The 25,749-nt window shown below is 34.9% G+C and overlaps 1 protein-coding gene and 3 pseudogenes across 1 annotated transcript; 2 read left to right on the top strand and 2 right to left on the bottom strand.

Moving 5' to 3' along the window:
• The first annotated feature begins 779 nt into the window (after positions 1-779).
• On the top strand, positions 780-2,455 carry LOC147277784 (U-box domain-containing protein 28 pseudogene; annotated as a pseudogene).
• Positions 2,456-11,097: 8,642 nt separating this feature from the next.
• LOC147277783 (uncharacterized) lies at positions 11,098-12,086 on the bottom strand (annotated as a pseudogene).
• Positions 12,087-12,434: 348 nt separating this feature from the next.
• On the bottom strand, positions 12,435-14,250 carry LOC147277782 (uncharacterized; annotated as a pseudogene).
• Positions 14,251-17,857: 3,607 nt separating this feature from the next.
• LOC147277781 (RNA-binding protein 1-like) lies at positions 17,858-21,964 on the top strand. Its single transcript, XM_086253009.1, has 6 exons — positions 17,858-18,029; positions 20,372-20,505; positions 20,611-20,896; positions 21,008-21,069; positions 21,169-21,250; positions 21,616-21,964. The coding sequence occupies exons 1-6, from the start codon at positions 17,951-17,953 to the stop codon at positions 21,717-21,719; spliced, it is 747 nt and encodes a 248-aa protein (XP_086109135.1). The 5' UTR covers positions 17,858-17,950; the 3' UTR covers positions 21,720-21,964.
• The last annotated feature ends 3,785 nt before the right edge of the window (positions 21,965-25,749 follow it).

Genomic DNA, 25,749 nt, shown 5'->3' with positions numbered 1-25,749 from the left:
CCATTACTCTTTAATCTTCTGCAACCCCGTGTTCCACGTCTTGGCTCTGGAGACTGGACCCTACACTACACACACATACAAAGTCGTACACAATGACACAACCCATATATAGCATTTACCACGCTTATACCACACCCACACACACACAGTCCTGACCAATGACACAAACCATACATAGCATTTACTTCCACGTGTATACAAGAAATGATAATTTTATATATACTGACCACATGTAAATACTAGAATTTATGTTAACTAGCTATTATAATTTAAGCTAAATAATACTCTTAGATCCGATAATGTGTTGAGTTTTCAATGTTGTATGTACAATCGTCAATCGTACCCCTTTAGTTTGCATTAGATTGTAATTAAGGTTAAATTCATAATTATATTTATAAAATAAACTGAACCATAACGTGAATATCACATCTTCCAAATTATAATCCATTACTCCTCCACTCTCACAGTTAACTCAAATGTTTTTACCCTCAATTTCTTTGCGGTCCTCATTTTTTTTTTAAAAAAGGTATATTTGGAGAATTGTGCTCCATTTCTTCCTTCACATGCATGACTGATAGTGATGACTCCTCCTCCGTAAGGTGTAAGGACCGTGTTTTACCAAGCTAATTTACGCGGAAACAAACAGAAAGTCACAGACCCAACCTTTTAAACAAGCAACGAGTCCAACTTAAAAGAAACAGGCCCACATTTGACCAACGACAATTTACACCAAGTCAAAACGACGACGTTACCTCCGTCTTCAAAACCACCTCCACAGACTCCATCAACTCCAAAACTCAACAAGACAAAAAACTCAAAAACTGTCTCTGAGAGTCTCTGAGTAAAAATTTGTCAGAAAAAAATGGTGAGGGATGAACTGTTCATAAGCGTACCGAACCTGTTTCGGTGCCCGATCTCCATGGACGTGATGAGGTCTCCCGTAAGCCTCTGCACCGGCATCACATACGAGCGCTCCAGCATCCAGCACTGGCTCCAATCAGGCCACGACACCTGTCCCGCCACCATGCAAGTCCTCCCCTCCAAGGACTTCGTCCCCAACCTCACCCTCCGCCGTCTCATCAACCTCTGGGCCCAATCCAACGGCCCTCCTTCCCCTTCCCCTTCTCTCTCCGCCCCACAGCTCCGCGCTCTCGTCCAAGTTCTCGAGAACGAGAACGAGAAATTCGACCAAAATCTACTCAGTTCCTTGTCCAAGACGGTCGATTTTGCCAGCTACAGCGATGAGAATCGCAGGTTTTTGGCGAATTTCAACGGCTTTGTTTCGGCCGTCGTTGGCGTTCTGAACAGAGAAGGCGTTGAAATTGAGGTTCTCGAATCGGTAATTAAGGTTTTGGATTCGATTTTGCCTCAGGACGCGGTCGTCGGCGAACAATTACACCGAAACCGAAATTGCCTCTCTTCGATTCGATTACTCTTGCAGAAAGGCAGTCTGAGTTCAAAGATCGAATCCGCTAGGGTTTTGAATTCGATCGCACTCGACGCCGAGTCCAAACGTGTAATCGCAGAGAGCGAAGACCTATTGTCCGTACTAAACCACCTCTTGATCTCAGAATCCGATCAGGACCTACACGACGCCGTTTTCTCGTGCTTAGCATCCGTGTCCGTGACTCGTTCAATTAAAGCCGAACTCGTCCGGTTCGGACTCGTCCAACTCATAACAGCCACGCTGTTAAACGCGGAAACAAGCATTTCGCTCGCGGAAAAGGCTCTGAAGCTGTTGGCTACAATTGCCACGTGTGCGGAGGGCAGGTCGGCAATCAGTGCGGAGGCGAAATGCGTGGCGGCGGTGGCGGAGAGGCTGATGAAGGGGTCGAGGGCTGCGACGGAGGACGGCGTGGCGGTTTTGTGGAGTGTGTGTTGGATGTTGGGGGATAAGAAGGCCAAGGAGTGTGTGGTGGGGAGCAATGGGGTGGCAAAGATATTGCTTGTGATGCAAAGTGGGTATTGTGAGGGGCATTTGGTGAGGAGGATGTGTGGGGATTTGATTAAGGTTTTGAGTGTTGGGTTGGGGAAGGCGTTGAGCTATGATACCAAGACTAAACATATCATGCCTTGTTGATCATCATCAATTGTATTTGTGGAAATTAGTGATTTTCATTCTTTGGAGGGAAAATTAATAGAAATAAAAGGAAATTCTTTTAATTTGTTCTTGTTATTTTTCCTTTTCCTTTGCTTTTTGTGTAATTGACGTTGGGGAAGGGGGATCTTGTTTCATCATGGCCAAAAAAAGCAAGGGAACCTTGTTCCATGATTGATTTGATAGTTTGAGGGGACTTGTGAATATGCAATTATGGCATCTATTTGTAGAGGGAAGAAAGGAAGATGAAAGTTAGCAAGTGACAAATATGTTTTGTACAATTACTTAGTTGATCTAATACAACCATGTAAGTGCTAAAACAATCAAAAAAAAAGATTTATGTTTCTTATATGATCATATCTACCCCTCTTGGTTTTTTTTTTTTTCCTATTCTTCGATTGTATTAGAAGATTTTCATGAAAAATTGGTTTTCATCTCTTTTTCTCATTTTTGTAAGGGATTTTGGATTGAATCAAACTAGTAGGGGTTGGAATTGAAAAGGAAGGCCGATGAAAATTTTGGGACAAGAATCTTTTTGTCCTTTGAACACGGATACGCCAATTTAGTGATATATTTCGTATCGAATACACAAACGGATATGATACGCTTGAATACACGTGGAATACGTATCTGGGTCAACGGATACTGGTTGATTGGTTGGATACGTGTATCCAACCTTCTCGATACATGTATCCAAAAAATTGGATATGTTTCTGAAGAATTAAGTGAATGTGAGAGATTGCGACACCAACGACACCCCTTCTCAATACATGTATCCAAAAAATTGGATACGTTTCTGAAGAATTAAGTGAATGGGAGATACTGCGATGCCGACGACACCGATACCTATTCTTCTGGATCTCTAGTGTTTTTTCTTTCAGCGAGGGATATGTTTCTAATTCTATACTTCTGTTCTGTTCTCGATATGAATCTCTAGTCATCTCTAGAGTTGTTGGTAATTTCCTCAGCTGAATCAGCAGAAGGTGAAGAAGATGAAGATGGGTTTTTGATTTCCTCTATTTTCTCTTTGAGGGCTCTGACTCTGAAATGTTTCAAGTAAGAGTTGGACTTAGATGGTTTTTTTTTTTTGGTCAACGAGTTGGACTTGGATGGTTGAATTGATGCAAAGCAGCAAATTCTTGATTGTCCAGACTTGGTCATTTGGAAAGTTTTGTTACTTTTGTACTTTTATTTACAAATAATAATCATTAATATTTTTGATAAAATAATAATAATATTGAATAAGAAAGGTGTATGAGAAGTATGTTTTAAATTATTCATATTTTTATTATTATATATTTTTAATTGCCATATATATCCATATATATCGTATTCTAGTGTTTAGAAATTTACTGTATCGCCGTGTCGTGTCATATCGTATCGTCGTATCTGTATTTATATCCGTGCTTCATTGCTTTCTGTGTATTTGAGATTTTTAAGGGGAAAAATTATTCTATAATTTGTGAGACCAAGTAAGTTGTGTTACATACTTACATGTTATAAAAATCAAGCAGGCTGATCAAATAGTACCTGCGTTCTTTTCTGGGGTGAGCTATATATGCATGCTGATGATGCTGTGCAAGAGTAATGAAGATGCAAACTAAAACAGATTCCATTTGATGAAATTGTTCTAAGTATCCTCTTCATTCCAATGAAATCAATACTTATATAATTTTTCATGCCAATTTCTTAATTTCTATCAAACCCTTTGGAATAGTTTCAATTGTACAAGAATGACAATACACTATTCTTCTTCTACCAAATATGTGTGAATGGAACATGCATGTAGCAGTATGCAATTAATTTCAGACACCAGTAATATATGATGATAAAAAGAATATTCAAGAAACATGTCCTCAAACAAGAACAAATCATGGTGTATTCAGAAGTTGAAGTTGAAGTTGAATTTTTCACCATTTGGGGTCAACCATATCTGTAGTACTGAAAGAAAGAGGAACCAATTTCTAGTTACCACTCTTTTTGGAGACTTTAAGTTCAAAAACATTGACTTTGTGGAATGGAAATCTTTCTCACTTGCACTGATTGAGGCCTTGAGCTTGAAAATGCAAGATACACCATCTCTTGCGCGCAGACCTTCAGGATTAAATTATTTGGAAAAATAAAGGCTCTCTGAAATTTTTCTATTTCTTTTTCAAACTTCCAACAGACATCTTTATTAGCAGCATTGCAATTTTAACTTTTGCTGCACTTATTATCCATTGCTTATGTTTTTTATTTGTTTATTGATATTGTGTTTGGGGGTACAAAATTATTTCGAACTCAGAAAATGATGGGTTGTTTTTTTTTTTTTTGGCCACAAAAATGATGGGCTGGTTAAATATGTCACTCTGCCATCATATACACATTCTGAGCTTGAAAAGGCAACCAAAGGTTTCACTGATCAAGCGGGAAAATGAGCTTTTGCCTTTTGGGGGCAGTTTTTAAAAGGGTCTTAGATATCAAATGTTGGGAGATCGAGTAGTGGCCATCAAGAAACATATCCAATAACAAATAGGCATTTGGTTTATGAATACATGACCAGTGACTAAATAACTAGCAGATTTCCTTTTCATTTCTGATATAGGCCAAATTGGGTGGAATGAATTCGTATAGTTGTCAATGTAGCTCAAGGCTTTACTCTATTTACATGAAGAGTGTAAGACACAGATCATCCACTTTGACATCAAATTAACCTCAAAATATAGTAATGAAATGAGCACAAATGTGCACAACTTGCTGATTTTGGATTGGCCAAAATCCAGAATTACTGAGATCAATTCAGTGGTTAACTGACTAATAAACTACTTGATACAAATTTTTCATCGTTTTCTGCTTAATTGAGTGCTTTAAAATGCTCTCTTCATGTACTATGTTACAAACTGATATGGATCAAAGTGAGTGATGAGTAAATTGCAGACTTTATCATGCATATATATTATATGGCAAGTAATTATGTGCATGCAATTCATGACATGAAAATATTTCTAGACTAAACTACATATCTGATTGCTCAAATTTGGTCTTAAGCAATGACTTATGGATCAAACAAATTTTTTGAATTAAATTTCTCATACTTTCCTATACCATTTCTTCAACTTCGGTGAGGCACCAAATGCAGAAAACTTTGTCACAAGATCGAATATGTGAAAATGCTAGCTGGTCCAGAGACAAAGTAGAGGGAACTAGTTAAAATAAAAGACTAATAAGTTAATAACTACAAGACCAAATGACAACAATGGTCCTTGAACTTTATCCTTCGTATTACTTTGGTCCACAAACTTATAAAATTCGTCAATTAGTCAATTTCATCCACTTTTTTCATTAATTTTAGTCACATGTCAAGCATGTTAGCCCTTTTTGAAAGGTAAAAATGATAACTCACCTCCTCTTTTTTTCCCCAACGTGATATACGTGACTAAAATTTTATAAAAAAAACATAGATGAAATTGACAAAATGGACTAAAGTGATACAAATGTGAAAGTTTGTGGACTATAAAATTCAAAAAACAAGTTCAATCATGGACTAAAGTGATACTCGACATAAAGTTCGAAGACCATTGCTATAAATTATATTTGAATTTGTATATTGATCACCTTGCATAATGATGAACTATGTCCTTATCACTGAATCCAAAAGAATAGAAACATCTAAACATTCTAAGCTTCTACTTCCTCTTAAAATGAGATAAGAGAGCATCAAATCTAAAATTAATTAGCAATAAGTAGAGAGACCCAAAACATTATATATTATAAGATAAGGCATTACATCTACTACTTGGAATACCACTTTGAACATGTGTGCTCCTCACATTTGGGGTCATTTAAGAAAAACATATGAACAAATTTTGAGTGACGTTGGAGCACGTGTGACCGTTAGGCCTGACAGATGTATTGCTGCCCTAACGCATCTTAGGTACTGTAGTCGAAAAATCTTTCACCATTTTGACAAATGATATTGTGTTTCCCTATATGGGGCAAAATCTCTTTCACCATTTGTGTACCCACCATCCACATTGTAGTAATATCCTAAAATTTACAACAATCTCAGGCACCTTGTTAGTAAGATATCGAAGGTTAGTATTACTACAATAAATTAAAACTACAATTTAACATTACCTGTTGGGTTACTAATTATTGCATCTCGTAGTACTCTAGAGTCAGAAGCAAGCCCTTCTCATTCTAGTAAAATAAATATGAACTTCATATTAAGAGTACAAAGTAGACTACATTACGTTGCCTTGACTGGTGACGAGAAGAATATTATTAATGTTTCAATTCTACATTACGTTGTGTGATGATATAGACTATGTTTTGATGCATTCAAAAATATCAATAACGCTTATGTGAATGAGAAAAACAAGCTGTATGAAGATATTGAAATCAAACATACCCACATACTGAATGATCCTTTTGATAATCACTCACGACTAGAGGAGTTAATTTCAAGAGCCTCCCTAGTAGGATCAAAACCAAAGAATGAGTTTGATTAGAATGTGCACACAAAAGATAATTGGAAACCTAAGAAAAGTGTTGAAGAGGTTGATCGAGTTGTTCAAGAAATTTATGCACATTGCAAAGCAGAAATTAAAGATAAAGTTTGAGGTTGATCAAGGTAGATGAGATTGAGGATTTTCTTTTAAGTTGAGATAAAGTATCTTGACAATATTTTTTTTAAGCTTAATTATTGATTTACCACTCAAAACTGTAACTCATTCTCATATTGCCACTTGAAAGTTTTTTTGTCCCTGATTACCATCTATAACTTACATCCGTGTCCCATTTTACCTTGTTCCATCAACAATTCCGTTAAAAATGCTGACTTGGCCGTTATTGCTGACGTGGCAGGCTGGATGTGCGCCACATGTCACATTTTTTCTTGTATTTTCTTATTTTCCTATTTTTATAAACTTTGAAAATTAATTAAAAATAACTCTGAACTCAGAAAAATATACGGAAAATTCATACAGTAGTGTCTTGACTAGTACTAATTTACTATGGGGTCAAAATACCAATTTTTCTCTAAAAATTTCAAGATAATTTGGGAAGTCCAAATTTATTTCTAGAAAATTAAAATACTCTAGATTCTTTGGAAATTCATAGAATAATATGCTGAACTTCAAAAAATATGAGGTCTACACCATTAGTCTTCTAAAAACTAACAATACTTTTCTCGTGAACATTTGCTACCCAAAAGACCTCTCGGTCTTAGAGGAAAACAAATTGCCCTCTATAAAATAAATTCTAGAAAAATTCTAAAATTTTTATAAAGTCTCAAAATAATTCTCTAAAACAGGCTTTTGGTAATTTCCAAAGTATTTTTGAAAATTCTAGAATTTATTTAATAGAGGGAAATTTATTTTAATTTTCTAGAAATAAATTTGGACTTCCCAAATTTTTTGGAAACTTTTAGAGGGAAAATTGGTATTTTGACCCCATAGTAAATTAGTACTAGTCAAGACGAGTTTGTAGAAATTTTCTGTGTATTGCTTTGAGTTCGAAGCTATTTTTAATTAATTTTCAAAGTTTATAAAAATAAAAAAAATAAAAAAATCTGAAAAATAAAAGCAAAGATGTGACAGATGGTGCACCACGTCAGCATTAACGGCCAAGTCAGCATTTTTAACGGAATTTTTGACAGAATAAAGTAAAATGGGACACAGATGTAAGTTACAGGTGGTAATTTGGTACAAAAAAATTTTCAGGTGGCAATATGGGAATGAGTTACAGTTTTGAATGGTAAATCGATAATTAAGTCTTTTTTTTATTTGTAAAATGTATAAAGAAACTAAAGCTAGATAAGGTTTTGACAACATTTTTTTTTTCCACGTTTCGGAATTGTTCGATAAGCTAATATAAAGCGTGATTATCAAACTGGAGAAAGTTTATGCTATGTTAATTTTTATAGAATTTGAGACCAAAAAGGCATGTCAACAAGCATGTTTTAAGATGAATATATTAGAAAGACATTGATGGTAGTTTAGTACATGCATATGATACTCATAGACGATCTCAACTCTAACTCCTCTATTTCTACTTATCTCTAGTTGACTATGTATTTATCTATTGTATACTTTGATAATCATGTAACAAGTCCATGTGTATCTTGGAATCTAAGATTGTATCACTATATATTTCAATACATTATATCCCACCAAGTGTGGTTCACATTCTAAGAGTTTTTATGGTATAAGAGCTTTGAGTCCAACGATAACTCAAGTTCTTAGGGCCTGTTTGGTATTCTATTCAAAAACTTTTTTTTTTTTTTTCAAAAACGAAAAAACAAGTTTTAGTTAAGAAAATGTGTTTGGTAGACCATTTTCAAAAACAGTTTTTAGAAAAAAATTCAAAAACATGCCGCTTTTAAAAAAATGATAAAACATCGTTTTTCTCAATTTAGTTTTTTTATACTTTCTTCTTTCTTAGTTGTCATTGTTTTTAAAATTTAAAAATTGTTTTCAAATTTTAAAAATTGATTTTGAAAACTCAGATTTAAAAAAAAAAAAAAATCTTAATTTTTTTTTAAAAAATTTGAGTAGAATACCAAACCGGCTCTTAGTTTCTCTTCCTTTTTCGTTTTCTTCTCATTTCTTTCCGAGTCGCATCATGACTACTTCTGCTTCCACTGATGTTGTCGCTCCTTCTGGTGGTGGCTCATCAAGCAGTACCACCCAGCTTGCTCCACTGTCCTTATCAACTCCTATGACAGTCAATGTCAAACTTGATCGTAAGAATTATCCGTCCTGCCTGGATCAAATCGTTCCTCTTATTAAGAGCTGAAATCTGATGTCCTTCATCGATGGTTCTAATCCCTGCCTCAGAGCCTTCCTAGTGGACCCCAATACTGGCAAGGATTCTAATGCCGTGAATCCAGCTTTCGAGGAGTGGATTTAAAGGGATCAACTTGTGCTATCCTGGATTAATGGATCATTGAGTGAGCCTCTTCTTGGCACTATTACTCACTTCAACTCGGCCAGAGATGTGTGGAAATCTCTTGCTAAACGGTTTGCTTCTCCCAGTCAAAATAGAATTCTAGAACTACGAGGTGAACTCTTACGCACTACTCGTAGTAACTTATCCATTTCTGATTATCTTGATCGTATAAATGCCATAGCCGATACCTTGTCTATCTCTGGTGCTCCGGTTTCTGACCCTGATCTGGTCTCTGTTATCATGCATAATGTTGGCACTCTCTATGAAAATACTATGAGTTCTGCGCAGGCCAGGGACATGCCGATTACTTATGATGATTTGGAGGCGTTGCTTCTTAGTGCCAAACGTCGTCTTCATGCTGTTCATGTTCCCCAAACTGATCTTGGTGTTTCTGCTATGACTGCTGCCCGTAATCACAGAGGTGGTTTTCGTACTCGCACCTTTCCTTTTGGGCATTGCGGTGGTGGTCGCAGTCCTTTTCGAGGTTGCAGGCGTGGTTCTACTCTATCTTTTGCAAACACGTCTGCTCCTTCTTCAACCATGGGTGTTCTTGGTTCTTATCCTGGTGCAAATTCATCTACTACCTCGGGTCCGCTCTCTTTTTCTACTCTAGGTGGTCGCCTTCAATGTCAGATATGTGGTCGCAATGGTCACTCAGCCATTGACTGCTACAACAAAATGAACATGGCCTTCGAAGGTCATGTGCCTACTTCTAAGTTGACTACTTTTGTTGCACAACGTACCATCCTCTGCTGCACCTACTCCATGGCTCACTGACACAGGAGCAAATGCCCATATAACTATGGACATGGGTAATTTGACGATTTCCCGAGAGTATCAAGGTACGGATAGTGTTAATGGTGTTCTTGGCGGATCATTCTTCTGTTTTACTCTCTGATCATCCATTTGTTTTATCTAATGTTCTTCATTGTCCAGAAGCATCTAGTAACCTTGTCTCTATTCACAAGTTTTCTAAAGATAACAATTGCTACTTCACATTTTTCCCGGATTTCTTTTGTGTGCAGGACTTGGAGATGGGGAGGATGCTTTTCCAAGGCAGGACTGTGAGTTATGCGCAGGCCAGGGACACGCCCTATTACGTTGATGATTTGGAGGCATTGCTTGGGTGTGTTTGGTAATGCTGTGAAAATAATTAGCTGTGAATTAAAACAACTGTGAAGTATAACTAGCTGTGAAACAAAGCAGTTTAGTATTTGATAAATTGTGTTTTCAAAAGCGCTGTGAAGTAAAAGTAGCTGTGAAGTAAAGCAATAGTGTTTGCTAAACTTTCATGTAAAAGTGATATAGATGTTTATAATGACTAAAATTGACATGTTATAGTTGAAAATGTTTTTTACTCATTTGTTTGGCAAAAAAAAAAAGTGCTTTTTGCTTGTTTTTCAATTTTTTGTTTTTTACAAATTAATATTAACTTTCATTTTGCCCAAAAAAACAAGTCAATAAAGATGTATTCCTATTATTTTTTTAAAATATCACAAAGGTCTATTTTGCTTTATTAATTGGAAGGTCCATTTCTGTATTAATTGATTCCATCTCAAGGTCAAACCCCTTCATATGCACCATGTATACATGTAAGCCATACATCATTTATACGTCAAGGATATGAATAATATGTATGAGGTCTACAGTGACACATGTCTCTCATTTGTTTGATATTTGAAAACATAACTATATAATATTATCTAACAAAAAACTATAACTAACATTTGACATCTTTTTCAATTTAAAATAAGAACTAAAAATATTGGAAATAATAAGAAATACATATTAAAACGTCTAAATGGATGCACGAATTAAACTTGTAGCAATGTTATTTCTCAGTTGCTCCATCTCTTGTGCTCCGAACCTTGGGTAATATAATAATTCTCAATATGATTTGCCTCCTCACTTCCGATATCATTTGGGTCATCCTCACTTTCATTAAAATGAATATCATGGTTGGCATGCCTTCATATGTAGTTATGAAGTGCCATAATTGCAATGACAATTTTAACTTCCTTCGTGAACGAGTAATTGGGCATGTCCCTTAAAATCTTCCACCTTTTTTTTCATACTCCAAAAGTACGCTCAATGACACTCCTAAAGGAAGAGTGCGCGTGGTTAAATATCTCTCTAGAACCTCTTGGTTGGCTACTCTTGCGGAAATCTAGAAGATGATATCGTTCACCTTTATATGGTCCCAAATACCCAATCATTTGTGGATACCCAGCATCCACAAGATAATATTTACCTGTCAAATACATTATATGTTTAATTATACTGTAATTTTAAACTATAAAATTGAAAGTTCAACATTATAATATTGAAATTATAATATTACCATTTGGAGGTTTAGGAAAGTTTAAAGCATCATTTTGTAAAACCGACATGAATACTCTTGTATCATGTGCACTGCCTTCCTAACCTGCACATGCAAATATGAATTGCATGTCAAAATTACATGCAACCATTATGTTTTGAGTCGGTATCCCTTTCCTTCCAATGTATGGTACTTGATCTTGAGGAGGTATCGAGGCATGTACATTTACACCATCAATAGCACCAATACAATCCTACAAATGATGCAAAGATAAACTTCTCAATACATGTAACTTAATTAACAATAATTAATTAACAAGAAAAATCATAAATTACTAGATCAAATTATTACCTTAAAATGAGGCATATATCTAGGATCTCTCAATATTTCTTTAAGGGTACCATTAAACTCATCTTCCGAAGGTTTGATGATATCTATTGCCATAAGACATACACAATCAAGTAAGACACTAAAATATCTACTCATGGTCTCACCGGAATGTTGAAAGCGTTCTTGAATTAACCTATTTCCTACCCCATGTCCTAGAGTGTGCAAAAACATTCCCAACATCTCAGTAGCACTCATTCTCCTTGAACCTTTCAACCCATAATGAGTTTCCAAATCAGTACACAATTTAGAAAACACATATTTATCTATTCTGAACATATCATGACACCGACGTTCATTCCCATCTAATAGCTCCCTCAACCAAATATTTCCTTTTTGGGAAGAAACCATACAAGGAACTTTATGAATATATTTTTCATAATAATATTCAATAGTGCGAACACAAAGACATATAGCTTGGTTAAACTCCTCCTCATTAGAAAATAACCTGCAAATTTAAGAATTATTTATCATCAATCCATATTTCCATCATGAACAATAGGAACCAAAAAAAAAAAAAAAACTAAACATATAATAGTAATCAAGTTCCAACCATACTAATATCCAAATAATAGTCAAACAAATTGTAAAAATCCAAGTTCCAAACATATACTAATATCCAAATAAAAATCAAACAAAACTGCAATCAATCAAGTTTCAAACAACATAATATAAATAAGTTTCATAATAGACATGCAACTAGTTAGCATATTTTTTCATCATATAATTAAGCCACTGAAGCTTGATGTCTGGATCTTCAATAGTAGTGAACATCTTTCTCCTCTCTTGACTCATAAATAACTCAGTCGCATAGAGCCACAAACTGCTCTCGACCTCTGCCCTAGGTAAAGATGAGACTACCTTCATCACTTCAGGAATACTACTAGCTTGTGAGGTTGCATGCATTACTGAAGTAGCAGTACTCCTAGTTTCAATTGCATCAACCATTCGATCAATTTGTTGTGACAATTTCGCAGCACCTCCTACTTTTCCCCCTCTTGTAAAAGTTCCTTTGCCTTTCTTCTCTTAATTTAGTTGCTTTTCTTTTTCCCTTCCCTGAAGAACTTTCAGTAACTTGTGTGATTTCCATTGTGTAAGTATCATCAGAGTCACCACTACCTTCGAGTGCAATATCATCACCATTCGATGCTTCTTGATTTTCAGACGGAAGTACACCAGATGAGGGTGCCCAAGCATGTTGGCCAGTGGCCACAGTGTTCATAAACATCCTATCACGCTTCTGCTCCATATTAGGACTAATGCCATTTTTACGAAATTGTGCATACTTCTTGTTTTTCTACATATCAAAGAGATAAAGTCATGATTATAGAGCAAAAAGACAATAAATTCATGATTATATAGAAAAAAGACAATGAATTTATGATTATATAGAAAAAGACAATAAGTGAATTCATGATTGAGATTGATCAGTCTGCATTATCATCAATTAGTACTATATAAGAAACAAAATCTAATTGGAAATGAATGGTGGGGGAAGTGTCGGGTTGATGGGTTTAATATCCCAGATAGTGTATTTTTCTTGACACAACCACTGTATACAACTAGCATCAGGGTTGAATGTGAATGAAGGGTTATCCAAGATTTTTTCCCTTGGAAGATGTGGATTGCAAGGCAGCGATATGTCAGGCAAATAACTTCTGTTTTAAAAGCAGAAAAGATAATGGTGTGCACTTTACAAACCTAGAATGCAAACAGAATCTTAAAATACCAATGTTACCCATTTCCCATACAAAAAGTTGCAACAAAAATAAGAGAGGGCACTAAAGGCATGATGATCATTCGAGTTCAGCATATAATGCAATGGAACCAATCCATGTTTTTTATCTATCTACAAATGCTCAGTATTTTTTTCCACTAAACATAAAACCAAGGATCAAAGACACTACATGATGGAAAAGCAAGAGGGTGATGAAAGGTGGCTCGGACCTTTACTATGTCCAATAAGCATATAATTATATATGATATATTAATCATATTTCAGGAATTTCGATCAGTTCTGGTTAATATCATCAGCTAATTAAACATTTTATTGAGTCTAAATGCATCATTATAAGTAATAGTAATCAATCTCAAATCAAAGAAAGCAGTGGTATGTACTGAAGTCAGTTTAAGACAAATTCATGATTATATAGCAAAAAGATAATAAATGAAAAATTTACACACCTGAATTTTACTCTGCCACCAATCGTTAGAAGCATCAACAGTACTAAGTTTAGGATTCCACCCCAAACTAGTTTCCTTCCCTTTTAATTCTTTCCAATATTTCCATTGTTCTTTAAGTATATCCTACTTATTTGTCAATTGCGATTTAGATAATTCTTGTCCTGTCTCGATCTTTAGCAAAATTGATCCTCAAACTTTCCCATCCTTCCTTTTCAAAGTGAGTAGTAGGACGGCGTCCTGCCTCTACCTCCTTGATACAAAGGTCACAAAATACAGGTATATTATGCTCATTCCATACAACCTTAACTCCTGAGTCATTCTTATTTCCCATATGTATATAAGTACTTGGTTTGCATAATAGACTCAAATTCTATATAGGAAAGCTCACAGATTAGACAATAAACACGAACTAGTGTTAAAAGTGATGACCAAATTAACATTCTCATATGATGACCAAACTTGTCTCTTTAGATCAGGCAGAAGATTGTATTGCCTTTGAGATGACTCAGTTTCCATTTTTCCATAATCAAAAGATTGCTAAAAGTAAACCAAACTGCAGTTTTGAATCACTAAAAAATACCAACAATAGCAAATAGATGACATAACAGATAATTTTATTCATCAATCATGTATTGCCAAGATAAACATTCAATCCAATTATCCAAAACCCATATGAATTGCAACACAATGAATCAGTCCTGCATATCTAACATCACTCCCTGGCAACAACCCACCATATTTATAATCAGAATCGTAAAGCAATCATGGGAAACACTCAATTCACGCATCTTTTGGTGCAACAACAAAGCTTAATCAAGAAAACCTGAGTCAAAACAACATGATATTTGGTTCTTTCACATTATTAATAAACCCAGATCTACTCTAACAAAAAAAAAATGAAAACCCAAATCTACAACCTATCATTTTCATTGAAATTGATCTAACTTTCAAGTGAAAATCAAGAAAATTAATATTATTAATCAAGTTTCACTAACAAATCTAACTTCTATTACTTCAATCAGTGTAAATTACATAAACTCATATATTAAGCAGTTCAATACAAGTAAAACCTCAAAAATAAAAATAAAACAAAGAAAAACGTGGCAGAGCTGCAAGAACATAGATGCAGACGCACTAGCAACAAACAGACCCACCACCACTGATCTATGAATATAACAAAAGACCCACCATTTCCGCTTCAAGATCAACACCATCAAAGAAAGCTCATCAAAGAGCTTATCAGACACAGCAAAAGACCCACCGTGGCTCTTGAATCGACGACCTCGATCTAGTGTCGGCGGGGCCCGGTAGTGGAGAGAAAAGGGGAGAGAAGAGGGCGGGGGAAGGAGGTGGCTGGAGGTGGGATGGTGTTTCCAGATCCAGTGTTGCATTACCAAATCTAATCATGGGATTGAGAGAGAAAGAGGGACGGGCTGGGCGTGGAGAGATAGAGAGAAAAAGAGAGCTAGGCTTAGAGAGAACAGAATGACAAAGTTTGGGCTTTCACTGAGCATTTATATTAAGGGTGTTTTAATCTTTTCAAGTGGAAAAAATGTTAGAAAAGTAAGAATTCTCGTACCTAGGCTAAACAAGAGAAGCATCAACAAAGTTCAGGTGTATCCAATTAAGATTCTAATGGATTTTAAAAGAATTTAAAAGTCCATATAAATTTAGGTGTATTCAATTCAAAATTTAAAAAATTTCATAGAAATTTAGGTGTATTTATTTCAAAATTTTCAATATTCCATAAAAATCTAGGTGTATTCATAAACTGATAAACTTATTAATTTAAAGGATTTCATTAAGTGGTGGTTCTTGGTGGATTTTGATGAAATTTTTTCAAATAACAAATGCCATGAGAATTCCAGTCTTTCTCCCTTAGATTTTGATAGATTGTATGGAAATCAATAAGAATTCATAGAATCCATGAAATCTACGAGAGTCTATAATTCTTTTAAAATCTATTTTCAATTGAATACATCTTGCAACTGGAAGGCTATTGTTTAGTCACTTTAGTGTAATTTCCCATTTGTTTTTTTTTTCCCCTCCTTTTACTTGCAAGTTGCAACTAAGGTATTAAATTTCGTTTTTTTAAGGTTCCGAAATCGAAATACATGTTTAATAATTTTTCGGGAAGATTTCACCGAAATTTTTGAAATTTTCAAAATTTCGGCGAAATTTACCAAAATTTTCATATTTTATATTTTCTCCAACTTAAAAAATTCATCAAAAATAGCTCGAGACTCCAAATAATTCACCGAAAAATTTTACAGACTTGTATTGATGAGTACTAATTTCCTATAACCTCAAAATAGTCAAATTTCTTTCAAAAAATTATGAAAAATCCTACTCTTATAATTTAATTCTGAAAAAAATAATAATCGCCAAATTCTTGAATTTTCATTTTCTAAAATTCATTTTCACACAACTAAGCTCTAGAACTACAATCAAAGTTTTAAGTTAGTTAAAATAAATTTAAAGAAATTTCTAATTCCTTTAAACAAACCTTAAAACAAATTTGAAAAATTTAAGTAAAAAAATTACCATAAGCCAAAATTTGGGTTATTACACTTAGTGAAGACAAAGCTTGGCTAGGTGCGAGGCACTAGAAGAAAGGAAGGAAAGATAAAAAAAAAAAATAGACTGAAGAGAGAGGCACGGGGAAAAAAAGTAAAGAAAGAAAAAAGAAGAAAAATAAATGAGGGAGGGTTTGGGGCCTTGGGGCAATTGGAAAGAAAAAAAAAAAGTTTGAGATTTCTTTTAGTTATTTTAAACCTTAAACTTTAATACATTTTTATATAAAAAAAAAAAAATTAAAAGCTCCTAAAGAGCCTAAAACCTAATATCCTAAAGAATATAGTGTATATATGATTTAATGTATAGATTATAGAGTATAAAAAGTATCAGGATATATAAAATATATAGAGTATTAAGGTTTAGATTTTAGTGTATAATTAAATTATACAGTATAAAGAATATACTAATTTTGTTTATTTATGATACTAATTTTATTTAACAGTATTTGCTCCAGTGCACATTATATTCACCTTATATCATATGAAATCTAATATTATTTGATTTCTTCAATGTTTTTTTATCAATTTAGTATATAATATGTTAAATAAACATATGGTAAAGTTTTATTAAAAAAATTTATATTTTAATAGTAATTTCCGTCATTTCTATCTAATTTTGTCGAAATTTAAAAATCTTCAAAATTTCCATCAAAATTTCCGTCGAAATTTTCATTAAAATTTTCATCGAAATTTCTTCAAAATTCGAAATTTAATTATTTGGTCGCAACGGTAAGGCTATTGACTATTGTTTACTCTCAAGAAATTAACTTAACCGTTAAATGTGTTAAGTCGTCCAACGACTGATAAGCAATACCGGAAAATTTTCCACCAACACGAGGTTTTTTCCTAGCAAAAAAAAAAAAACACAGATGAGGTTTCAGACATTCTGTTGAGAGTTGAGACCAAAACTACAAATATATTAGGCTCCTTCTATTGATGTATACTTTAACTTATTTATGTTGAGGTATGACCTTGTTGGGGCCCACACGAGTCGTTTGTGTCGATCTGAACCGTTTGCAAGGATCATCTTCATTAATAGATCATCTTTGCAAAAAATTAGCCAAATCGGAAACCATTTGCCTATCTAACTTTGATCAAACAAATGAACGGTTTCATCGAAAATATTTGGTTCGTCTATTTATTTGATCAAAGTTAGATAGGCAAATGATTTCTGATTTGGCTAATTTTTTGTAAGGATAATCTATCAATGGTGATGTAAAAATTAAACGATTCAGATCGACACAAAACGACTCGTGTGAGCACCAATAGAATATACCTCAACATAAATAAGTTGAGGTATATGGAGTCTGTATATATATATATATATATATATAATTTAAATACACAAAAACAGTTGTGGAAAAGAAGTTGAAATGCTTTAGGGTTTCTGTAATCGGCAGCAAGGTTTTATCAACAATCTCTCTATTTGAAAATAAATATTGCAAGAAAACTAATATGGCTGACGGCCTATGGAATCGGCAGTTGCAACTTTTCCCCTCTGATGGCGTGCTTAAACGACCTCGTTCGGACTACGGTACTCCCTCTTGTTGAATTGGAATTTTTCTTTTTGGTCTGAGAATTAGAATTTATATCAATTCTTACTGTCTATGTTAAAATTTATGTGCTTTTCTGGGTTGGTCTGCATTAGTGATTTCGTCATTAAATCCATTAATTTGGATATTTTGAATTATAAATGTGGGCAATTTTCTGGGTTAATCGGTGGTTTTTTTGTTAAGGTAATAACATTCAAACTTGTGCTACATTTTCTTATATTTGGTGTTACAGAATATAGAGTCTACTATTATATACTTTTAAGGGGTTGAAGTGAATTATAGTTGCATTTTTCTTGAGGGTTAGTTCGAATCCAATGTAATAACTTAACCAAGCCTTCGCCATTGCATAGAATATCTGGTAAGCTTATAGAAATCGTTCACTGGAGTGAGTGGGTCAAATCACTATCCACTATTCTTGCTTATCAATCCAAAGAAGATTTAATTATCTACCCACTAGTCATTTTGGATTTTGGCGATACAGATCCTTCTTCAAATTACATGAAAACTAGCATAGGTTCTTAGCTTGAATCATAACTAAGTTTAAGTCATTTGAATGGCTTTTGGGCCCTTGATGCCCTTATACATCAAAGAAAAATGGTTAAAAATTCAGAAATCATTATTCTTTGAGCAAACTGAAAACATGGGTGGATCGTGACTTACGTGATTTCGACATTCAAATTAGGATATTAAGTTACTCACATCCTAAAACAATTTTGTAGTGATGTAGGCAGTCAGGGTTTTATATTGTACGTTTTTAGGATGTTGATTGCATTTTCTACTATGTCCATGTGTGCTTTCTCTGGGTCCTATATTGTTTGGTTTTATTTCTCAACTGTGCCAGTCATGGCACATAATTTAGATATCTCCATATGTCAGCTCTTTGTAATTGATGTATAGAATCTAATGCTCATTATCTCTTTGGAATACAAGATCGTAGATGATAATTAAGATATTATATGTTATAATGAATAAGGCTATGTTGCTGATGATTATGAGCTACTTCTTACTTTAGTGGCTCTTGATTTTTTTTCTTAATGTCATACTTGTAAATTGTGTTCAGAGTGGTAAACTTTACGTGAGGAGTATCTATCATTTCCAAAGGATTTCAGTTCAATTGTCAGACGTTTATGGTTGTCTTTATTGCCAATTATTCTGGCAGATCTCTAGATTCTGGTTTTCTGGCTATGTGCCTTTCTTTCTTTTCTTTTTAAGTATTTTCTTCTATCTATATCTATATATATATATATATATATATGTATATATTTTTACTTCTCCTGGTTATCTTCTTGAAGCATATAACGTGGTGTTAGCTTTTGTTACACTTACAAAAACAATGATCTACAGTCATACTTGTATGCTTCCATATATAATAATGCATCTTCCATGAGATTTTTTTGTTAGCAGTCCTCTGTTGTTATTTTCTGTTGAGCTCCTTTAGTAACTTCCTAGATAACCATATCCCAGTTTTTTTTTTTTTTTTTTTTTTTTTTTTTTTTTTTTTTTTTTTTTTTTTTTTATGTCTCGGGTATCCGGATCTTTGACCCGACTAATCCTGAGGGCACGTGTAGACCCACCGTCCGGAATCCGGACGGCCAGGACAAATCCCCAACTCCATTGATTGTTGATAGCAGAATTGGGTGATGGTGGCCCCAACAGGAGTGTACGCACCCAGGGGGATCGAACCGAGGACCTTGCAAACTGGGCAGACTTCCCCAACTCATCCTTACCACTGGACTGACCCCTGGGGGTTACCATATTCCAGTTCATTCACCTATTTTTTTAATCCATTAGCTTAACTCTTTATTATTTATTAGATTTGGTATCTAGATGATCTTTGATTGATATCCTTGTTAGTGGAAGTTTTACAAGTCACTGGATGTTGTTATAATATTTTCAAGGTGAGAAAAACTGGTTCCTTGTGTTGATACTTTATGTAACTTATTCTATTGAGAGGTATTTGATAATATAAAGTACATGATTTGCTTGAAGTTCCTATTTAAGTTAGAAGGCACTTAAGAATGTTTTTTTTTTTTTACTCCCGATTGTAATGGCATCAAGTAGATCATGTTTTCTTTCAAGTGTTTCTATCCTTCAATTAATGATGATGATGAGATGGTACGTAGATATTTTATGATGCAGTTATAGTGATATTAATATAATATGAATTGATGTATTACAAGATGAAAACTATCTATAAAATATATGTTCTTGATTTATATCTCTTCCATCTTCTATTTTAGATGCTTCTTTCGTTGTTCATTAGTTGTAAATCTTGCGACTAAATTAAGGACTAATTTTCTGTATTTTCAACTTTGTCAAGCAGACCTCCCAGCTTCACACCTGTTTTCAGGTCATGAGATGCATGGCTATTTAGCACGAGAAGATGATCTTGGTGATCCTAGGACTGTAAAGGACACAAAATCAATTGGATCAGCATATGACCGCTATCTTCAGAGTGTAGTGACTTTCTTAAGCATTTGAATTATGCTTATTATCCTTTGTGACACATCTCTCTGTTTTTTTTTTTTTTTACTAAAACATTTATCCTATTTTCCATTGAAGCAAATGTCTTCATATACACCTGGAGAAGCCAGTACTTTTGGTAGAGTTGGATTGGGGAGGGCTGTTGGTGGTGGAATGGCTGATCATTCTGTGATGGGTCGTCCTGGAGCCATTGCTTCTGATCCAATAAAAAATGGTCGAAACATTAGTCTTGCTAATCATCTCCCAGTGGATACAATGGCTAGGCCTGGACCTGGACGTGAAACAACTCTCTTACCTCCAGATGCTTCCAACACTTTATATGTTGAAGGACTTCCTCCTGACAGCAAGAGGAGGGAAGTAGCTCGTATCCTTTTTTAGGTTTCCATGTTACATTGCTACCTATTCCCATCTTATTGTTTAAGTCATAACTTTTTGAATTTTCTTCCCTGACTTGTTCATCTTACATCTCTATAAGATATCTTTCGTCCTTTTGTGGGATATAAAGAAGTGAGGCTCGTAAGCAAAGAGTCCAAACTTGTATGTGGATGGTGGATTGTTCTAAATGCTTGTTATATTTGTTTGGACTTGGCTTTCTCATTGTATTACCTGCTTTGACCTTTCTTATTCGTAATGCAGCGTGGTGGGGATCCTCTTATCCTTTGTTTTGTGGATTTTGTAAACCCAGCCTGTGCAGCAACTGCTATGAGTGCTTTGCAAGGTGATTGTTTTTGCTTGTCTTCAACCTTGGTGGTTATCCATGTCAAAGAAATTTAATCCTCATTTCTTTTTTCTTTTTTTCCTTTTTTCGTTATGACTTTTATGTGCTAATTGGTATTGGTACCTTATTCAATCGTGTACATAATAAATTTATTCTAAAATTGTGCCAGACATAATATGTGTAAAGTTGAGGCTGTTCACAAAAAATGTTATAGATGGATTTTTGTGATGTAAGATTATAATTGTAAGTTATGATAGCTCTCACACTCCAGAACCTGTAGAACTAGATGTATTTCTCATTATATCTTCCCATGCTAGTGGCTTCTGAAATGCTTGGAGTTGCTGACGTTATTGTTGGATTCACAGGTTATAAAATGGATGAACACAATCCTGATTCTAATTACTTGCGGCTGCAGTTTTCCCGGTTCCCTGGCCCAAGGTCTGGACCTGGAAACCGTAGTAAGAGGTGAATAGGCTTTAGTTAGTGAGGGACATCTTTATTGAAGTAACAAAGATTACATTAGCTTTTATACGTTTCATTTATGCTCCTTTATGGAGCGGTCTCCACATTGTACCCAAAATTTGCACTTTCAATTGCTCAGGATTGGGCACACACTAATTTTAAGTACTTGAGATGCTCATTGTTGTAACTGGGCAGTGAAATGAAGAAAAAAATTCATAGTAATACAATTAAACACAGATTTCTGATTTTGCATGTCCATGTCTACCCAATTTCTTGAAGCGCTGTATTATTATTGGAGATCAAGAATTTTGAATGTACTTTTTATTCTTTCTTTTTCATATTATGACACTGGCATTTGAGTCCTAAAGCTTGGATGTTTGAGTTAATGCATTTCACATTTCGTTTGGATATTCAAGTGAATGCATTTAAAGTTTCAGATATGATGCTGAATATGTTTTTCCTTTATATACCATAGATGATTAACTGCAACTACAGTGCAGAGACACATATGATTGAACAATCATGGCTTTGCATATTCTGAAAGAGGATTCTGTCTTTTGTGGTGGAGATACATATTAAGAGTGGAGCCCACATAAAATTGGGGGGCGGGGGCACCCGCGCCCGGGTGAGGGGGGGAGAGAGGAGAGAAATCTGATACAGGAAATTAGGTGACTTGAGCTATGCAAGTGCGCAACAGGGAACTGCTTCCACAAAGAGTTGTGAGAAGCAATTTGGATGCTGAAAGATGGGCCAAGAGTTGGTTTTTAGAAGTTGGGATGCGTGCACTTCCGAATCTCTGTCCAAGAAGTGGCTGGGTCTTGCTAAGGAGTTACAATGTGTCTTGATTGTATCTGGCTTGTGAGCACCACCACTGTGAAAACCCCCAGCTTTTCACAAGGATTTGTGTGTTGGTATATGTTTTGTGTGACCTTGAAGAAGAAATCATGTCTAAGAACTTGTGTTAATTCTGCTGAATGTTACAGAGACCATGAAATTTTGCCTTTTATTGTAACTTTATTGTCTGGAGAAGAGCTCATAGATCAAGGTCTTTTTGGAAGAGAATGTTTTTATCCTCTGTGAAGTCATTTGCTGAGAAAAGACAATGCATGATCATGTTTTGTGTGTGAGAAATTTAATCGTGTCTTCCCTTTTGATACTAGTATTAGTTGTGCCAACAGTATGTTGATAGTCATTCCTTTGTAGTAGGGTTGATCCTATGTTTATATCCTCCCAATGCTAAGTAGTGGTCAATGGGCTAACTAGTCTGTGCCACTTTACTGCTCACATGGGCTTAATCTCTCTATTATTTAAAAACCCTAGCCACTTCAATAAAGGCTCATGTTAATGATCAGTTATGTATGTAATTGGGATCGAAAGGAGATAGAGAGCCCTAAATTTAAAAACCCCAATTTTTACAAATTCAGGAAACCCTAATTTTGAAAACCAAAATTTGTGAAATTACAATTTAGAATTCATGAATCGAATTGATTTCAAACCATAAACCCAATTTTCAAAAACCCTAAAATCCCAAAAATTGAAAACCCTAACTGGTAAACTGTAAATCTAATCGATATGGTTTATTAAATTAGATTTAGGAATGTCTTACCTCCTCTGTTGGTAACTTGGTGGTGGCGTCTTGATGTTGTGGTGGATTATGGTTGTGGTGGGTGGCGAATGGTTATGGTGGTCTGAGTCTCTGAGATGGACCGAGAAAGAAGACATAGAGATAAGGTGAGAGAAAGGAACAAATAGAAGAGATGAGAGGGAAGAGAAGGTGGTGGTGGTGGTGGTGGTGGCAGAGATTGTGGCTGATGTTGTAAATTTTATTTGTTTATTTTTTTACTCGCAAGTATATGAGCCTTGTAGTAAGGGTCATATAATTAATGAGGTCGAACCCCAAGGAGTGTTGCAAAAGAGACACACTAATTTAGAAACTTAAATTACTTTAAATCTAACCTAGCTTAAGAAGTGGATGGTTGATTTTTGCAGCTAAAATATAAGCCAAAAAAATAAAATAAATAAAAGGGTAAAAATTTAAATATTATATCTAGAGAGGAAAAATGTCAACTTTTTGGTATTGGAACTTAAACAATGGAATGAAAACCAAGGTTAGGGTTCTACACCACTATGAACACATCAAGTGATGTTTTTAGTAATTTCTCAAATAGGGAAGGCATTCAAGAGTCAACTTGATGCCTTTTTCCAAAGATATTTATGATTTAAGCACCAAAATTGAAGATTTATATGGTAGACCTTGTTTTTACTTAAAAATACAAACTTTAAGCAACCCAAGTGAACCAAAGACCAAGGAACAACTAGAGTTCAAAAAGATTGTGTTTAAAATATTAACCATAAAGCAAAAATGTAGAAAGAGGCTCTAACTACCTATGATATATGACATCATGGGTGAAAGATGGTTTTTTTCTCATTTAATAAACAAGATCTAAAACTTGTAGGATCTAGACAAGAGGAAACAACTAAAAGTCTCAAGTTAATAATATTCTTGGTGGTGCTTTCCCCTTACCTTGGTAACGGGGTTTAGTGACCACCCATGAGTTTAGAACTAAGATAAAAGGATAATATAAAATAAAACAACATCTAAACTAAGAGTATTTAAAGAAAATTAAATAACAACTAGAGATTTAACAAATAACTAAACAACATAAAGTAAATAAGTGAAAAGAGACAAGACTGACATAAAATAAAAAAGTAAATGATTTTAACACCCACTTTTGAGTCTAATTCACTTTATTATCCACTAGTTTAAATTAGATTCTAAATAGGTCCACCAACTACATACCCGGTCCACTTTTTCGTCTCTCTCTGTTTCTCTCTTCGTCTCTCTCCTTTTCTCTCTCACTGTTTTACAACAGATCTACAAATATCAGAAACCCAAAACCTCTGGCAACCAGATCACCGCGACCACCACTAGGCTTAGGGGACTTCGATCTACCGTTCCCCCAAGGTTTCGAGTTGCGCCGCCATTGGACTCCGGCGAACACGCACCACGCGCCTCCCTTGAGAGTGGGACTTTTCGGCGTTGTTCTATCACTTCCGGTGTAAAACCCACCACCGGCTCCACTTTATATGCACAACATGCTAAGGTAGGACTCATTTGTTGTTTATATCTTTTGCTTGTGAATCTCAGTCTCAATATTTAGTTTGTTATTAGATTTTTGATTTAGCTGTGTTTATTTCAACACTCAGTGGATGTCTTTGTTCTTTCTACTTAATTACGATATTCCTGGGTATTTTATGTTGTTGTCTTTTGTAGTTTTCTGCTGAGATTCTTTTAATTTATTCATTATTGTGGTGACAGTTTTGAGCTTTGTAATTGAGTTTGGTATGCATTAGGTGATTGTTACTGCCAGTCAATAGGAATAGGTGGTTGTTACTATCAAACAATAACAATATATATGTGATTGCCACTATCGGACAGTGGCAATAGGTGATTGCCACTGTTGGGCAGTAACAATAAGTGATTGTTACTATTCGATAGTAACAATTATATTTACTATTAAAGCGCAAAAAATTATGGATGCCTCATCTTGATTTTTTGTGTTTTATGTTGGTTATTATTTAACATGTTTATAGAATGAAAAATATCTAAATTATGATTTTTTTTGTAGTTTGTGTACTAATTAGTAGGGGTGGACAAAGTGCAGGTCAACCCGACCAATCCGACCAACCCGACCTGAATGGGTTGGTTTGGTTCAGTCTGAGAGAGGGAAACAAAGGTAGTCGGTGCTCTAACCGACCAACCCGACCTGCTGCAGGCCAGTCTACGGGTGCATGAGCTAAAAACCCGATCTAGACCAAACCAACCCGCATGGCTGAATCGAGGATTGGAGATGAAATTTTCGGTGAGGTTGCAAAGGTGGGTGTGAAGGTGGCTGGGTGATAGAGAGACTCTTGCAGAGAGAAGTGAGGAGAAGAAGAAGCTAGAGGAGAAAATAGAAGAAGAAGCTGGAGGAGAGAAAAGAAGAGAAGAGAAAGGGGAGAGTGATTTGCGGGAGAAGAGAAAGGCTGGGCTGGAG

The sequence above is a fragment of the Dryas octopetala genome, chromosome 8, assembly GCF_963921425.1.
Source record: "Dryas octopetala chromosome 8, drDryOcto1.1, whole genome shotgun sequence".
Lineage (NCBI taxonomy): Eukaryota > Viridiplantae > Streptophyta > Magnoliopsida > Rosales > Rosaceae > Dryas > Dryas octopetala.
The sequence above is the reverse complement of the archived record's forward strand: the minus strand, read 5'-3'. Positions and strand labels throughout refer to the sequence as shown.